Source organism: Coptis chinensis, chromosome 9 (assembly GCF_015680905.1).
Source record: "Coptis chinensis isolate HL-2020 chromosome 9, ASM1568090v1, whole genome shotgun sequence".
Classification (NCBI taxonomy): domain Eukaryota; kingdom Viridiplantae; phylum Streptophyta; class Magnoliopsida; order Ranunculales; family Ranunculaceae; genus Coptis; species Coptis chinensis.
This window is the reverse complement of record NC_141464.1, coordinates 36,345,056-36,362,389: the sequence shown is the minus strand read 5'-3', so window position 1 is coordinate 36,362,389 and position 17,334 is coordinate 36,345,056. Positions and strand designations below refer to the sequence as shown.

General features: G+C 34.7%; 2 protein-coding genes across 2 annotated transcripts; both read left to right on the top strand.

The window, feature by feature from the left end:
• Nucleotides 1–5,037: 5,037 nt before the first annotated feature.
• On the top strand, nt 5,038–8,308 carry LOC147475786 (uncharacterized). The gene is made up of 8 exons (XM_086585533.1): nt 5,038–5,160; nt 5,341–5,497; nt 5,848–5,937; nt 6,041–6,172; nt 6,491–7,176; nt 7,267–7,450; nt 7,571–8,204; nt 8,293–8,308. Exons 1-8 carry the CDS (start codon nt 5,038–5,040, stop codon nt 8,306–8,308), a joined length of 2,022 nt encoding a protein of 673 aa, XP_086441659.1.
• Nucleotides 8,309–8,310: 2 nt separating this feature from the next.
• LOC147475785 (uncharacterized) lies at nt 8,311–10,994 on the top strand. The gene is made up of 4 exons (XM_086585532.1): nt 8,311–9,171; nt 9,256–9,624; nt 9,750–9,939; nt 10,882–10,994. Exons 1-4 carry the CDS (start codon nt 8,311–8,313, stop codon nt 10,992–10,994), a joined length of 1,533 nt encoding a protein of 510 aa, XP_086441658.1.
• The last annotated feature ends 6,340 nt before the right edge of the window (nt 10,995–17,334 follow it).

Genomic DNA, 17,334 nt, shown 5'->3' with positions numbered 1-17,334 from the left:
TAGGGCGAAGCCCATGCTCCAAAGAGGGGACGATGTTTGGACCCCCACTATGGAGATGGGCCCAATACGTTCTCTACAATGAAGAATCCTCATCAAGTAAGAAGACTATTTGTCCAAGTACAACGCACCTCAATGAGATAAATACCAAATCACATTAATTAGAAGATCATCAACAAGTTTAAGTTTTATCCAATCACTACCTATTGTAATCTATATAATTAAGACCTTCATGTAAAGAGCATAGGGAGAAACTCTTATTCTCTTCTTCATTCTCATGTAATCTCCAAGCAACACCATTAACAAATTAAAGATCAGTGTGGACGTAGGCGCTTTTGCCGAACCACGATAAAATTCTTGTGTTCTTTTTTCTACTGTATTTGACCCAAGAAATTGTGTTGAAACAGTGTGATATCGTTTTTCCTATTACGAAAGCTAACTTGCTGATTTAGTGGAAGATTAGCAAGTACGTGAGTACCATCCAAAGCCCCAATGCAATCCTATAATTTTCAAATAGTCAATCATGTCAGATACATAATACCAAACGAAAAACACATGACTTTAAACTAAAAACAATGTTTATAAATTACCTTGAAAAAAGGAAAAAACCTTTCATTGTTTTGTCAGAAGGTGTATTAGTTGTGGGAGGGTGAATGAACTCTTCTGATAAGGATAAAACTGCATTTAGAACATTGTGAAAATGGCGACTAATTGTTTCACCGGAATGCTGAAATCGTTCTTGACAAATCCGATTTGATGCACAGTGACCCATATTATATAAAAACATTCCTACTTGTTCTCGTACACTAATAGTAAAAAATCTTGTAGCAACTCTTTATCTTTGAGAATCTTGCAAAATTTCACAAAAACAGGCTTATCCATATGGAACATTCTGCAGCATCGATCATTGTGCCCCTCTAAAACCTCATTCATATAGGCACCACCACTAAGCATAGAATCATTACAAGGTTTCTTGTCAAAGCCCCTTCCAATTATACTAATAGCATATGCAATCACCTGTTCTATGAGGCATTCTTCAATTTCATCTAGCTCATCATCGAAATCCATAATTGAAAAATATCCCACCTGTTAATAATACTCATCATTATTCAATAACATACCACATACATATAAATTTGTGCTACAAAAAATACTTGCAAGATTATGGCATCCACACAGTGAACAATACCACTAAGAATTTGACATCCACACAATGAACAATACCACTAAGAATTCAAACACCATAAAAAGGTAAATACAAAACCACCAAGATAATAAAAAAAGATGGAACGTCACAATCGTTCTAAACATATATAACATAATCGTTCTAAACTATAGTTGGTCGAGAAAGCTCCCTCCTTAGCCAATTTAAATGACGATGTGGCTTAAGAGACATAAATGCTTCTCTAGCATGAGATTTTTCAAACAATTCTATTGCATCATAGATCTCTTCTTCTTCAATGCCTTCCAATTCATTTAGCATCGTAGTAATACATATGTTCAAGTCATAAGGAACATCAACTGATCGAAAATAAGATGCCTTAAACCGATGTGCCTCAGCTAACTCTGTTACAGCTTTAGACAATTCACTAATATTATAAGCCTTTTGCTTAGCATTAGTTGTTTCTCTTCCCTTGTTTGCATCTCTAGTAACACTTCGCTCGTGATCAGGTGAATGCACAGACTCTTCTCCTTGTATAACTGGCTCATCCTGTAAAGGCAAAGACTAACCATTTTCCCTTACCTCTTGTGTGTCTTCAAGTATGTCGCCGTTCTTGATTTGGTTGTCGGTGGTACGACTTCCGAAATTTTCCTTCAACAACTTTTCCATCACATAGAAAAGCCATACACGAGAAAGGGTGATTTTTTAAAACATTATGTATCTGGATATTCTTTTATTAATAGTCTAATAACATCAAAATCTTCAAGATATGGATATACGTTTTCCAATAAACATTATGTACCTTCAACTATTCATCCCAAACGACATTGTTAGCGGTGAACATACAAATAGTCCGATCCCACCCAAAACCAGATAAAATAGTAAGTGCCTTTGCAACTTTGTATTTTGACTTCAAATTATTCAAGCGGTTTCGAACTTGATTCATATTATAGTCACATTGTGACTGTCTTTCAATATATTATTCCAACCGACTTTGGTGAACCTATTTTGGATGACATTACCATCTAAAGTCTCCTTAACCACTGCATCCAATTTGCACGTATTTTTCCAAAAGTGGCACTTTTACTCATCTATATATGGTGAACAACTAATGATCAACTCTCTAAGTAAACAACTAATGATCAACTCTCAAGGAAAGATGAGCCCTTCTATATATAGTGACAGCAACAAAAACATCTCAAGTATAAAAATAAAATAAAATAAAATAAAAAATAAAAAATTCAAAGATGACCAATTATAAGAGAGAAAGATTCAACTATTTTATATAAATTCCTCCACAGATTACAATAAAAATGTCTTGCTTTCATTTCAAGTTAGATAAATTATTAAATTCCAATTTTATTTTCATTTATCACCAGTCCAGAAAGTCTTAAAGAATCTCTAGTTAGTTAGAAACCAATCAAATGATGCTACATCCAGAAAACAACTTACTTTTACTTACACTTTTTTTCCCAGTTAAATAAAGACCCAAAACGGTCGAATTTCCAGATGCCAAATCACTACTACTATAAATAACCTATCATCTTAAAAGTAATCAACCTTTTCAGTACCGCATAATGCCCTTACCAAGTGTTGAGAAAAAAATAGATTAGTGGGCGAACAAATGGACAACATAGTAATTTGCTTTTTTTCCTTTCCATTTATAGCATGTAGTTTAATAAGAGTAAAGTGCATATCTGAGGTTTTTTTTTTTGTCTTTTTGAAGATGTTATTAAATGTACGCACCTTTTCTTTATGTCGCCGCCATACAGTGTTTAACGCATATGCACAATCCACATTAAACATGATGCCCTTACCAAGTGTTGAGAAAAAAAAAGATGAGTGGGCGAACAAATGGACAACATAGTAATTTTCTTTTTTCCTTTCCATTTATAGCATGTAGTTTAATAAGAGTAAAGTGCATATACAGAGGTTTTTTTTGTCTTTTTGAAGATGTTATTAAATGTACGTACCTTTTCTTTATGTCGCCGTCATATAGTGTTTAACGCATATGCACAAACCACATTAAACATGATTATGTATCCCATCTACTTTACTTTTTTAGTCGACCCACAATGTTTAACGCATCTGCAATGTCAACATTAAGCATGCCTATGCATCCTAACTACTCTAACTTTTCAGTCTATTTTTTTGTTCCCATAAGTATCTGATAACTTTTCAAAACAGTTGTGTGGTACCCCGTTAGAACGCATTGGTGTTACCAACGTTTCTGTAGAGGAAAGAAAGAGTTTTACTATCAACCATATTTTCTCATCACATTATTTGGCCCTTTCTATACATATAGAGCTAGTAGTACAGCATACTGCCCATTATCTCCCCAGATTTGACGCCCGTGAGTCATTACAATGTGTTTAACCCCACCATAACTAAAAAACAAACCTGCTTTACATTTTAATTTTTTTTTTAAAATATCCCCAACATTATTTTCTTTCCTCTTCAAATACTTGCCTCTCGAAAGACTTCGGTCGCAAATAAGACACAATGTTGAACGCATTTGCAATGTCCACAATAAGAATGACTATGCATCCTACCTACTCTACCTTTTAAGTCTATTTTTTTGTTCCCATTAGTATCTGCTAACTTTTAAAAACAGCTGTGTGGGACCCCGTTAGAACGCATCGGTGTTGCCAACGCTTCTGTAGAGGAAAGAGAGCGTTTTACTACCACCCAGATTTTCTCATCACATTATTTGACCCTTTCTATACATATAGAGCCAGCATACTGCCCATTATCTCCCCAAATTTGACGCCCGTGAGTCATTACAATGTGTTTAACCCCACCATAACTAAAAAACAAACCTGCTTTACATTTTAATTTTTTTTTTAAATATCTCCAACATTATTTTCTTACCTCTTCAAATACTTGCCGAGAGCAGCGATTCGGCAAAGATCGTAGCTAGAGTTTAATAGGAAAGGCTTTAACCTACTTTATACAGACAAAAAAAAAAAGGAATGATGCTATACAATGTTTATTTGTCATCGTCAGACACTCGAGGTATCCACTAATTTGCATTTTTTTCCCCCTCTTTTGTTACTTAAATTCTAATGAATTCATTTTTGTAGGTTTGTTTCCTTTTTCCCTCCATTTCGATACAGTCGGACGTTTATTTGAACTATCCAAATTTAAGTCAGCAACTTTGAAGCCCATTTAGATAGGTAAACTAAAACGGAAAATTACTTAGCTCAGTCCATTGCATTTGTTTTTTTTAAATCTTTTAGTCTTTTTTTTTTTTAATTGACTACTAACTATTGTTGTATGAAGGTTATTTTAGGTCCCTTTGACGGAATTGAGTCAACGGAATTTTCGTACCGAGCAATACAAAGGTCCCATAAAAAACGTTATAGTATATTGTAAAAAAAAAAAAAAAAAAAAGGATATGATCATAGTGCATTAATCAGCTAAAATAAAATGTTTAGTAAGTTACAATGGACTATGTAACATGTTATAGGCCCATAGTGTTTTTTTGTTCTGAGTTAAAATTACAATGAGCTTGTTGATAAATTGTATTTTGCGCCTTTAAAGTGATGAACTAGCATATTGACCTTAGCTGCTTTGAAGCTTGGCTTATGTTTACAGCTTTTTTTTTAAGTTGCCAGTAACAATATTTGAGTCAATAGTTTACAAGGTTTTTTTAATAATAGTTTTGTTGACAATATTGTTAATTTTTTTTTGCTTTGTTGACTATGTTGCACCTTAAAATTTTCATGTCATTAAATTGTGTAACTACATCAGATCCAAAATAGATACAAAATGCAAAAAAAAGATGAATAGCTAAATATTACATGTTTAGCATAAGACTCTACAAGCCGTAATTTGAATCATTCTACTTTGTGTTTCCGTTTGTTTAGCATTAACATATGGAGTTACATGGAAGTGCTTCGAATTTAGATCTCAAAAGTTATGATAATGCTCAACGACAACAACAACAAAATCGGCGAATTAGGGAACGAGATAGGCGAGCCAATATGGATTCAACACAGGTAGCCCAGAGAAGAGAACGTTTACAAAGAAATTATTATCGAATTTAATCCGACAAAAAGAAATGAAGCAATAACTGCTTCAAAGAGCCGCGTCGTCATAGCGCATGGGAAGCTCCTTCATTGATTCCCACTGATGAATCATTACACTCCAACAATTTAATACCTTGGAGGGTTAATCAGGTACCACACCAACAAAGAAATATTTCAAACCAGTTGGTTTGGGATGGTCGTCCTACGCAACAAAGGCGTTTAACTCATATAAGGCGTTATGCTCGCAACTTGGTCAACGAAGATTCAGAATTTATTGAAGCAACAACAACTACATCAGTTAGTGCAAGCAATAATTATAATGCATCATTACCCTCCAAAAATTGCATTACTCAGAGACTAACTCAAATGCCACATCAACCTACAAATATTTCAAACCAATTCTTCTGTGGGGATCGCACTACGCAACGAAGACGGTTGACTCATATAAGACAATATGCTCGGAACTTGGGAAATGAAGATTCAAATTTTGATCGATGCAACATCATCGCATCGCAAGTGCAAGCAATGATGGTAATGCTAAACCCCCTTCTACCAACTACTCCGCTGATATTTCAATTCAATCATGTCTTGATAAAATATTTATTCGATGTATACCATGATATTGACAAAATAAAATTGAACTTTGTTAAGTTATAGGAATCCGTGCTGATGAAATTCCTGACGGATATGATATCAATACCATCAGGCCAGATGGGAATATCATTAATAAAAGTAGTGACAGTGAAGGCGAGCCGTTTCGTAGGTATACATCTAATCTTATGCTTGCGTTGATAATTAGTAAACTTTTTTTTATTTCGCTTATCACTTATAATTTTTATTTAATTTATAGAAACAGATGCTGACCACGAAGATGTCAACATGCGTACAACTGATTCATTAAGAAGTACTGATTCTGTAATAGATGCTGATGGAATTGGAAGAGACACCGAATGTTTAAGAGAAAATTTAGTCTATGTGCAAGGTTAGATTGACTTCTTAAATTAAGAATATTTATATAAGCCATTTAATTGCATTAAGTAACTAGGTTTATGTAATACGTATATTAACTATCCAAAGTATGTTCCCTTAGGTGGCGTTAAGAATAGTCGACAAACATGCTTTGTGACTAGAAGAAGGTGTAATCATAATTGCGCTTGAGGCTATGATGACTCTTCGCATGTAGAAACACATCGTTTGCCACCACCTCGGAATTGTCCTAAATGTCAAGCAAAATTATTCAATCGTGAACCACCCAGTTTATGTTGCTCAAATGGGACAATTACTTTACCTCCTATGGTAGTGCCTACTGATTTGATTAATTTATATGAATGTCAATCAACAATTGGTGTTGAATTTAGGAAAAACATACGTGCGTACAACCATGTTTTTTCCTTCACTTCTATGGGGGTGGACATTGATGATGCTCTCGCTGATGGTAGGAAAGAAATTTACATATATAAAGCTCGGGGTGCTATTTATCATCGTATTGGTTGCCTACTACCAAGCCCAGGACACAGGCCTAGATTTCTACAAATGTATATATATGACACAGATCATGAACTTGAATATCGTATGGCTGAAAATGGAGTACTAGACCGACGGGTATTGTCTATCATCCATAACGTTTTAAAGGAGAATCCATACGTCCAATTTTTTCGACAAGTGTCGCAACGATTAACATCACCAAATGTTTGGCTGGTTATTAAAGATAACCTAACAGGAAGTCATCAATATAGCATTCCTACGTCTTCTCAAGTAGCTGCTATTTTAGTTGGTAGTGAATATCCAAGTAATCTTAATGAACGCGACATCATAGCCCAAAGGATTTCTGGCGAATTCAAAAATGTTCCAGACATTGCAGGCTATTATGATCCACTTCAGTACCCTCTTCTACTCCCTTATGGCAGTCCAGGATGGAATTTACATATGTTTTGTTGCAATAGGGCACGACTTATATGTCAACAATTTTATTGTTACTTGTTACAAGTAAGTTTCTGACTAACATTTTATAATATTTTGTTATATACATATTTTTTAATCCAATTGAAAACCACTAATTTCTAATTCCCTTATTAGATTCGCCCAGATGATCCATCCCTTCTGCTCCATAGTGGTCGTCTTTTACAACAATACATAGTCGACAACTATGTTAAAATATCAACTTTAAGATTGAGGTGGATACGTGATCACCAGCAAGAAATAAGGGCTGAACTTTATCAAGGATTGCAAGACTCTTTAAGTTCGGGGGAAGTTCATTCAGGTACGCATTGAGTTTTGAAACTTATTAAAATTTAGTCAAATGGAAAACCTTACATTCATTTTTTATGTTAAATTGAAGGCAATGTGGGGTGCAAAACAATTTTTCCTGCAACTTTTCTAGGCTGTCCCCGTGACATGCATCGTCGATATCATGATGCTATAGCATTGGTTCAAAAGTATGGAAGACCAGATTTGTTTATCACAATGACGTGCAATCCATCGTGGTCAGAGATCAAAGATGAGTTGTTAAAAGGCCAGGTTCCAAATGATCGACCCGATTTGATAGTCAGGATTTTCCGTGCCAAGCTTGAAGAGTTGGAAAATGATATATTCATTAAAGGAATCCTTGGAAAAGTGGTTGCACATGTTCATGTAGTTGAATTCCAAAAAAGAGGGTTGCCTCATGCACACATCCTTCTAATCCTTGATGAGGCCGACAAGTTAACAACTGCAGATGCTTACGACAAAATTGTTAGAGCAGAAATTCCAGACCCGACTATTGAGCCAGAACTATATGAGATTGTAGTTAAACACATGATTCATGGTCCGTGTGGTAATGTTAATCCTAACTGTGTTTGCATGCGAGATCAAAAGTGTACAAATTTTTTTCCAAAACAATTCATTCCAGCAACTAATCAAGGAAGCGATTCTTATGCTACATATATGAGGCGGGACAACAACGCTTTTGCAACTGTTAAGAATCATGGTCGGCATTATCGTGTTGATAATCGTTGGGTTGTTCCTTATAATCCATGGTTATTGAAAAAGTACAATTGCCATATCAATGTCGAAATATGCTCGAGCATTAAAAGTGTCAAGTATTTGTACAAGTATATTTACAAGGGGTCAGACCGAGTAGCGATGGAAGTGACGTTGACAAATAAAGATGAACATGATGAAATAAAGCAGTATGTAGATGGCCGTTGGATTTGCCCGCAAGAAGCCCTTTGGAGAATCTTTGAATTTCCACTAAGTCAAATATACCCGTCAGTTTATTCTTTGCAAGTACACTTGCAAAATATGCATGAAATAACCTATCAAGGTAACCAGCTGCTTGAGGATGTTTTGGCTGATGATAGGAACTCTCGCACGATGTTAACAGAATTTTTCCAACTGAATAGCGTTGACGTTGCTGCTAGACAATATCTTTATCATGAAATTCCTGAGCATTATGTGTGGGATAAGTCGACTAAGCATTGGCAATCAAGAACTGCACAGAATCGGGTCATTGGAAGACTATTTGCAGTTTTCCCTATGGAAGGTGAGCGATTTTACTTGAGGCTGCTGTTGAACCATGTTAGAGGCCCAATATCATATGAACATATGCGAAATGTTGGATCTAATATATACCCTACATTCAAAGAGGCTGCTGAGGAGTTGGGGTTGCTCGAAAGAGACAGTGATGTTCGCCAATGTTTGCTTGAAGCATCAAGAATGCAGATGCCAAGTTCTCTACGGAAGTTATTTGTTACAATTCTGGTTTATTGTAATCCTATCAGAGTACGTGATTTGTGGAATGAATTTAATAGCTGTATGACCCAAGATTATACCTTAGGGAGTTCTAACACAACCTATGTGACAAATCGTTTACTAAGCAAACTTAAGTTGTTGTTGGAGCAATATGGACAAACAATTTCATATTATGATTTACCTCAAATGAGTGCTGACAAAGTTGACCAAGATGATATATCAAGTTTGGTCATAGAGGAACTTTCTATTCCTGTTACTTCATAAGATCTTTCTTCTATCAATCAGCTTAACCATGAATAGAAGATTACTTTTGACCAGATTCTTAGTTCTGTGCAGCAGAGGAATGGTGGTGTGTACTTCATTGATGGGCCTGGGGGGACAGGTAAAACCTACTTATATAAGTCTATTTTAGCAAAACTCCGTAGCAACGGACAAATTGCTATTGCAACAGCTACATCAGGAATCACTGCTATCATGATGCCTGGAGGTCATACAACCCACTCTAGATTCAAGATTCCAATTCCAATTACATCTACTTCCACTTGCAAAATAAGCAAAGCTGGCAGTTTAGGCAGTTTGTTACGGCAGGCGAGCATACTGATATGGGATGAGGCTACCATGGCACATCGTTATGCGTTTGAAGCATTTGAGAAAACTTTGAGAGACATTACAAACAGTGATTTACCATTTGGAGGGAAAGTTTTTGTAATGGGTGGAGATTTTCGCCGTGTGTTGCCGTTGTTGTTTCTCGTGGTTCAAGGGAACAAACTATTGATGCATGCATAACAAGTTCTCCACTTTGGGAGAAAGTTAATGTGTTACGTCTACAGGAAAATATGCGGGCTAAAAACGACCGCGCCTTTGCAAAGTTACGCATGGCCATCAGTGATGGGATTCAGCCAATTATTTGTGAGGATGACATCATTGAACTGCCAAAAGATATTGTCATTCCGTGGGAGAATGAGCATTCACGTCTTAAGCTTATAAATGAAATCTTTCTAGGATTAGATAAAAATGCTGGTAACAAAGACTACATGATCAGTAGGGCGATAGTAACTCATAAGAATGATATTGTACAATTGTTGAATGATGAAATAATTGCCCGATTTCCCGGTGAAGAAGTCACATATTACTCTTTTGATTAAGTTCAAAATGATTCTCGTGGTCTATATCAGCAAGAATACTTGAATTCAATCTGTTCCAGTGGTATACCTCCTCACAAATTGAAGCTAAAGTTGGGGGCTCCCGTTATACTGACGAGAAATCTGAATCCTAAAAATGGCCTATGTAATGGAACAAGACTAATATGTAGAGGATTCGACACGCATGTAATCGATGCAGAAATTGTGACTGGAAATTCCGTAGGTGATCGAGTTTTACTGCCACGCATTCCGCTGTGCCCTTCTCAGGATGCAAAGTTGCCATTCGAAATGACTAGGAAACAATTCCCTATCAAGTTAAGTTTTGCTCTTACAATAAACAAATCACAAGGTCAAACCATTCCACATGTTTTCTCGCACGGCCAACTCTATGTTGCTTTATCAAGAGGAGTATCACAAACGACAATGAAAGTTTTAGTTAAAAAAGGAACAATCAAGGGTCTTCCTGGAACTTACACTAGAAATGTCGTCTACAACGACATTCTAGCTTCTTGCAGTGTTTAGTTACAAGTAGTGTGTTTTACTATTGTTCACTTCAATATTAATTTTAAAGCGTATATATTATTTTGTGTAAAATGCTTAATTTATATGACGACCAAGTCTCATTATTATACAATATAAACTCAAAATCCATTTCCAAACATCCCTTCAATTTTTCATGTCTACGTTGCGCAGTCTTTAACCCAACAAACAAGGTTAACTATGTGTATTCATTGTTGTGTACAATTTAAACATTTTTTTTCCTCTGGTCTTCATATGATTTAAATCGTTTTTATTTAACTCAACGCTTTTATCCTTGCAGTTTATTATAAAAGTGATTCAAAAAAAGTTAAGAGACTTTTCAACACTTATCAGCAATTGGAAATGGCTTACAAGGATACTTTGTATAATGCATATGATGTGCTTCATGTCTGAATAGCTTAGCGTAATAAACCAGCTACAATATAAAAGAAGATTGTAAAAACTTTATCTTATAAGGTATGCAGCTATTTTTTTACTTGGACAGTTTTAAAACTTTTCAAGTTTAGCTATCGGACACCCATCATTCATAAACAGCACAGATCCTAATAAATTAAATTAAATTGATTGAGGGATGAGGTTGTTAAAATGATTACTCATACTTGATGGGTTGACTCTCTTATACTTAAAATAAAGTTATAAAATAATATACATTGGCGATACGTTGACATTAAAAAAAAAATGTCTGTCTTATTCAATATAATTTACAAGCATACTAGAGCATGTAAATGTCTGCAAGTAGATGTATTTAACTTAACTAAAGCCAACGTGGGCAAGTAAATGTCAGCATGTAAAATATCAATTATTGTGACATACGATCATCTTAGCCCAAACCTATTCCACACTTCTATTATACCACACAGTAATTGTGGGATGGTTAATTTTTTTTCAATATAAAATTGGTCGGTCACATAGTGGCTATTAAATTATTATTCTTACGCGTACCTTATTATTGTTGACAGGACGCAAATTTGGGCTTCTTTCGTACATATTCAAATTTTGTTATCACCAAATGAGCATTGAGCAATAGTTAAACCAAGTTACAGAAATGCACAGAGCCGTTATACATTTAAATGTTTCTTTCCTCTTAGGTAAATTTTTTAATACGGTGTTTCATCTACGCTTGATAAGCATACTAGATTAGACTTAATTTTTAAAAAAAAAATCAATAATGTATAGTGACTATATATTTATTTTAAAACTATTATGGTCTTTTCCTTATTTAAAATATCAGAATAGGTATATAGATTAGATTACCTACCGTTGGTCATGCACAAACTTATATATATCCTGTTTACTCATTCTTTTAAATTTTTTTATAAAATTTAAAAATTAATAAGCTAAAAAAAGAACATGTTCAATTGATAACCCAAATCTTATTCCTCAAACAAAATCTCATATTAAAAATATTCATTTTACCTTCTTTTCCACAGTAAATTATCATTTTCGTCACTAATCCACTTAATCATGCTATGCGGCCGTAATAAAATTGTAGGGGAGCGAAGAAAAGTTTAAAATATTAAATTAATAAGTTGCATAGTTCGGTTGAGATTGAACAACTCTTACCCGTCCATTGTTATCACAGGCGGGACTTAAGTTTACATATATGCAATATATATCTAAACCTTGACGCTGACAGAAAAACGTTGTTGAATAGTTTGCACAGTGTAAAGAGACATCACTGTCCGTCTCACATGAAACTATTGTTCTCTTTGTCAAACGAATTTATCGTCATCCATATTTATTATAAACACTTGATAAATGATGCCCCCCGCTCAATCATGGTTATAGGCAATGATAAGGGAAACAAAACAAAGTTAAAACTATAAAATTAGTTGGTAGCATAGTAAGGGCGGGGTAGTATAGCTCTGAACTACACATTGTTATCACTGGGGGGACTTAAATCTACATAGCTACAGTACATATTTGTCTATTTGGGATCGACTACCAAAAAAAATGTTAAAAAAAGTGACCACAATATCAACAAACGCCGTGTTCATGACACATCAAATAATGTTCTTCTATATCACACGAAATTATTGTCGACCAAATATACCATCCAGAATTAATACAATCCAACCCTGCTAAATCATGCCAAAAGACAATGATAAGATGGTAGGAGACGAAAAAAATGTTGAATAAACCAAATTGGTCGGCCGCATCGTGATGGTGGGGTCGAATTACTTTGAGCCGCCCATTATTATCACGGGCGAGATCTAAATTTACATATCTACAACACATATTTAGATGTTGATGTAATTTGAGAATAAATTTATTATTAAAAAAAAACATTAGCATTTCGTCGCTCACAACCCCACTCAACCATAATTAGAGTCAATAATTAGGGAGACAAAAAAAAAGTTAAAAAATATAAAATTAGTTGATTGCATCATAAGGACAGGACCGAGCTGGTATGAGCCGCACATTCTTAGGACAAGCAGGCCTTAACTTTACATAACTGCAGCACACGTCTATATTTTGCGGTTGGCAACAAAAAAGGTGTTGAAAAGTTGCCACCATGTCAAGGGCCATCAGTGTCCATCTCTCATTAAATAATGTTTCCCTGTACGACACCAAATTATTGTTTATTAAATATACCATGTACAATTGACACAACATAACCCTACTCATTCAAGGTAAGAGACAATAATAATACTGTTGAGGAACAAAACAAAAGCTAAAAAAACAAATTGGTTGGTTGCATATTAAGGTTGGTATCGATCAGCTCTGGACCGCCAATTATTATGACGAGCGAGACTTAAATTTACATATCTCCAACACATATTTAAATCTTAACGTAAGTAACCAACAAATTCATTAAGCAATGATAAGGGGAACAAAACAAAGCTAAAACTACAAAATTAGTCGGTAGCATAGTAAGGGCGGGGTCGTACAGCTCTGAACGGGGGCCTTAAATCTACATATCTACAGTACATATTTGTCTATTTGGGTTCAACTACAAAAAAAAAGTTAAAAAAAGTGGCCACAATGTCAACAGACGTCCGTGTTCGTGACACATTAAATAATGTTCTTCTATATCACACGAAATTATTGTTGACCAAATATACCATCCAGAATTGATACAATCCAAACCCGCTCAATCATCCCAAAAGACAATGATAAGATAGTAGGAGAGGGAAAAAAATGTTGAATAAACCAAATTGGTCGGTCGCATCGTGATGGTGGGGTCGAGTAACTCTGAGCCGCCCATTGTTATCACGGGCGAGATCTAAATTTACATATCTACAACACATATTTAGATGTTGATGTAACTTGAGAATAAATTTATTATTTAAAAAAACATTAGCACTTCGTAGCTCACAACCCCACTCAACCATGATTAGAGTCAATAATTAGGGAAACAAAAAAAAGTTATTGTCGACCAAATATACCATCCAGAATTGATACAATCCAAACCCGCTAAATCATGCCAAAAGACAATGATAAGATGGTAGGAGAGGGAAAAAATGTTGAATAAACCAAATTGGTCGGTCGTGATCGTGATGGTGGGGTCGAATAACTCCGAGCAGCCCATTGTTATCGCGGGCAAGATCTAAATTTACAAATCTACAACACATATTTAGATGTTGCGGTAACTTGAGAATAAATTTATTATTAAAAAAAACATTAGCACTTTGTAGCACACAACCCCACTCAACCATAATTAGAGTCAATAATTAGGGAGACAAAAAAAAAGTTAAAAAATATAAAATTAGTTGATTGCATCATAAGGACAGGACCGAGCAGGTATGAGCCGCACATTCTTAGGACAAGCAGGCCTTAACTTTACATAACTGCAGCACACGTCTATATTTTGCGGTTGGCAACAAAAAAGGTGTTGAAAAGTTGCCACCATGTCAAGGGCCATCAGTGTCCATCTCTCATTAAATAATGTTTCCCTGTACGACACCAAATTATTGTTTATTAAATATACCATGTACAATTGACACAACATAACCCTACTCATTCAAGGTAAGAGACAATAATAATACTGTTGAGGAACAAAACAAAAGCTAAAAAAACAAATTGGTTGGTTGCATATTAAGGTTGGTATCGATCAGCTCTGGACCGCCAATTATTATGACGAGCGAGACTTAAATTTACATATCTCCAACACATATTTAAATCTTAACGTAAGTAACCAACAAATTCATTAAGCAATGATAAGGGGAACAAAACAAAGCTAAAACTACAAAATTAGTCGGTAGCATAGTAAGGGCGGGGTCGTACAGCTCTGAACGGGGGCCTTAAATCTACATATCTACAGTACATATTTGTCTATTTGGGTTCAACTACAAAAAAAAAGTTAAAAAAAGTGGCCACAATATCAACAGACGTCCGTGTTTGTGACACATTAAATAATGTTCTTCTATATCACACGAAATTATTGTTGACCAAATATACCATCTAGAATTGATACAATCCAAACCCGCTCAATCATCCCAAAAGACAATGATAAGATAGTAGGAGAGGGAAAAAAATGTTGAATAAACCAAATTGGTCGGTCGCATCGTGATGGTGGGGTTGAGTAACTCTGAGTCGCCCATTGTTATCACGAGCGAGATCTAAATTTACATATCTACAACACATATTTAGATGTTGATGTAACTTGAGAATAAATTTATTATTTAAAAAAACATTAGCACTTCGTAGCTCACAACCCCACTCAACCATGATTAGAGTCAATAATTAGGGAAACAAAAAAAAGTTATTGTCGACCAAATATACCATCCAGAATTGATACAATCCAAACCCGCTAAATCATGCCAAAAGACAATGATAAGATGGTAGGAGAGGGAAAAAAATGTTGAATAAACCAAATTGGTCGGTCGCATCGTGATGGTGGGGTCGAATAACTCTGAGCCGCCCATTGTTATCACGGGCAAGATCTAAATTTACAAATCTACAACACATATTTAGATGTTGCGGTAACTTGAGAATAAATTTATTATTAAAAAAAACATTAGCACTTCGTAGCACACAACCCCACTCAACCATGATTAGAGTCAATAATTAGGGAATTTTTTTTTAAATATAAAATTAGTTGATTGCATCGTATGAACAGGACCGAGGAGGTATTAGCCACACATTCTTAGATGGGCATGTCTTAATTTTACGTAACTGCAGAACACATCTATATTTTGTGGTTGGCAACAAAAAAGGTGTTGAAAAGTTGCCACAATGTCAAGGGCCATTAGTATCCATCACACATTAAATAATGTTTTCCTGTACGACACCAAATTATTGTTGATCAAATATACCATATACAATTGACACAACAGGATCCCACTTATTCAAGGTAAGCTACAATAATAATATTATTGAGGAGCAAAACAAAAGCTAAAAAAACAAATTGGTTGGTTGCATATTAAGGTTGGTATCGATTAGCTCTGGACCGCACGTTATTATGACGAGCAAGACTTAAATTTACATATCTGCAACACATATTTAAATCTTAACGAAACAAACCAACAAATTCATTATTAAAAAAAACATATACTTTGTTGTTTTAGAATTAATAATCAGCTAAGTTGTATTATGTTGACATCCAGACTATATTACCTTACTTTGTTGAGGCATCAAACTTATATAATCTGTCAACTCTCTCTTTAAAGTTCTTATTAGTTCGTTAAAGTTATACCTTCTCTTATAGGGGAAAAAAACTTCCAATCCACTTCAGAAAACTTATTCAACAGCCTACCATAATCAAATGGCATCACAAGCATGTCAATTCCTTGCTAATCTCCGTACAGGTACATACAAGTGGAAAGTTAAAGTTCGTGTAACAAGAATGTGGGAGTCACGACATTGGAATAACAACGACGTTATAAGCCGAGACTTTTTACTATTGGATTCCCAGGTAATAGGTCACGTTAGTTTTTAGCTATTTTTTTAAAAAAATAAATTTTGTTTTCTTTATACACAGGGAACTCACGTACATGCAAAATTGGCATTGAAAAACTTTAGAGAATTTGATAAATTTGCAAAAGAAAATGTGATAGAAGCAGGCCAAATCTACCTTATTGAAAGATTTGATGTGATGTTAACAACAACCTATCGTCCGGTAGTTCATCCATTTGTGATTCATTTGAAGCCAGAAACATTAATAGAATCAGTGGATGGAGACGAGACTGAAATAGCAAAGCACAAATTCAATTTCACTGACTTCAAAAACCTTCAAGAAAGATCTAAATGGAAAACTCTTTTATCAGGTTATATATTAAAACTTTCGACTTAAATATTTCTTCTAATTTATAATTTCACATTAGATTAATCAGTCTTTTCACTTGAAAAGCTAAATGACAGAAGTTCTAATGTTTTGTTTATGTCAACACGTAGATGTTATTGGTGTCTTGAAAAGAGTTGGCAACCGTAAAGAAAAATCAGGATTAAATTTACAAGAGATCGTAATCATGGATAAGAAGTGAGTTAAACATTGATATCTTTAGTTAACAAATCAAACATATTGTTGTAACTCAATGAAGTCTACCCAACTTTTAGCGGCACGGAAATAACAATTGCTTTGTGGGGTGATATCGACAAATCAATTCGTAAGACATTATAACAAAACATAATGTTATCATTATAGCCACTTCAATATTTTGAATGCAAAAGATTATTAAGGTACATATACATTTATATCGTTGACAATTTATGTTGATATCAAATATCAATTAATATCAAATTTATATTCCACCTGAAATTCTATCCATTAAAAATAGGTTTTAATACAGTT

Bases quoted from the DNA above. Each gene is read 5' to 3' on its own strand.
- LOC147475786 (XM_086585533.1), top strand. From the start codon at position 5,038: ATGGAGTTACATGGAAGTGCTTCGAATTTAGATCTCAAAAGTTATGAT. The intron at 5,161-5,340 runs GTAGCCCAGAGA...AGGGTTAATCAG, and splicing joins CCAATATGGATTCAACACAG to GTACCACACCAACAAAGAAA. The intron at 6,173-6,490 runs GTTAGATTGACT...CTCCTATGGTAG, and splicing joins AAATTTAGTCTATGTGCAAG to TGCCTACTGATTTGATTAAT.
- LOC147475785 (XM_086585532.1), top strand. From the start codon at position 8,311: ATGGAAGTGACGTTGACAAATAAAGATGAACATGATGAAATAAAGCAG. The intron at 9,172-9,255 runs GTTACTTCATAA...AGTTCTGTGCAG, and splicing joins TAGAGGAACTTTCTATTCCT to CAGAGGAATGGTGGTGTGTA. The intron at 9,625-9,749 runs GTAATGGGTGGA...TTACGTCTACAG, and splicing joins CATTTGGAGGGAAAGTTTTT to GAAAATATGCGGGCTAAAAA.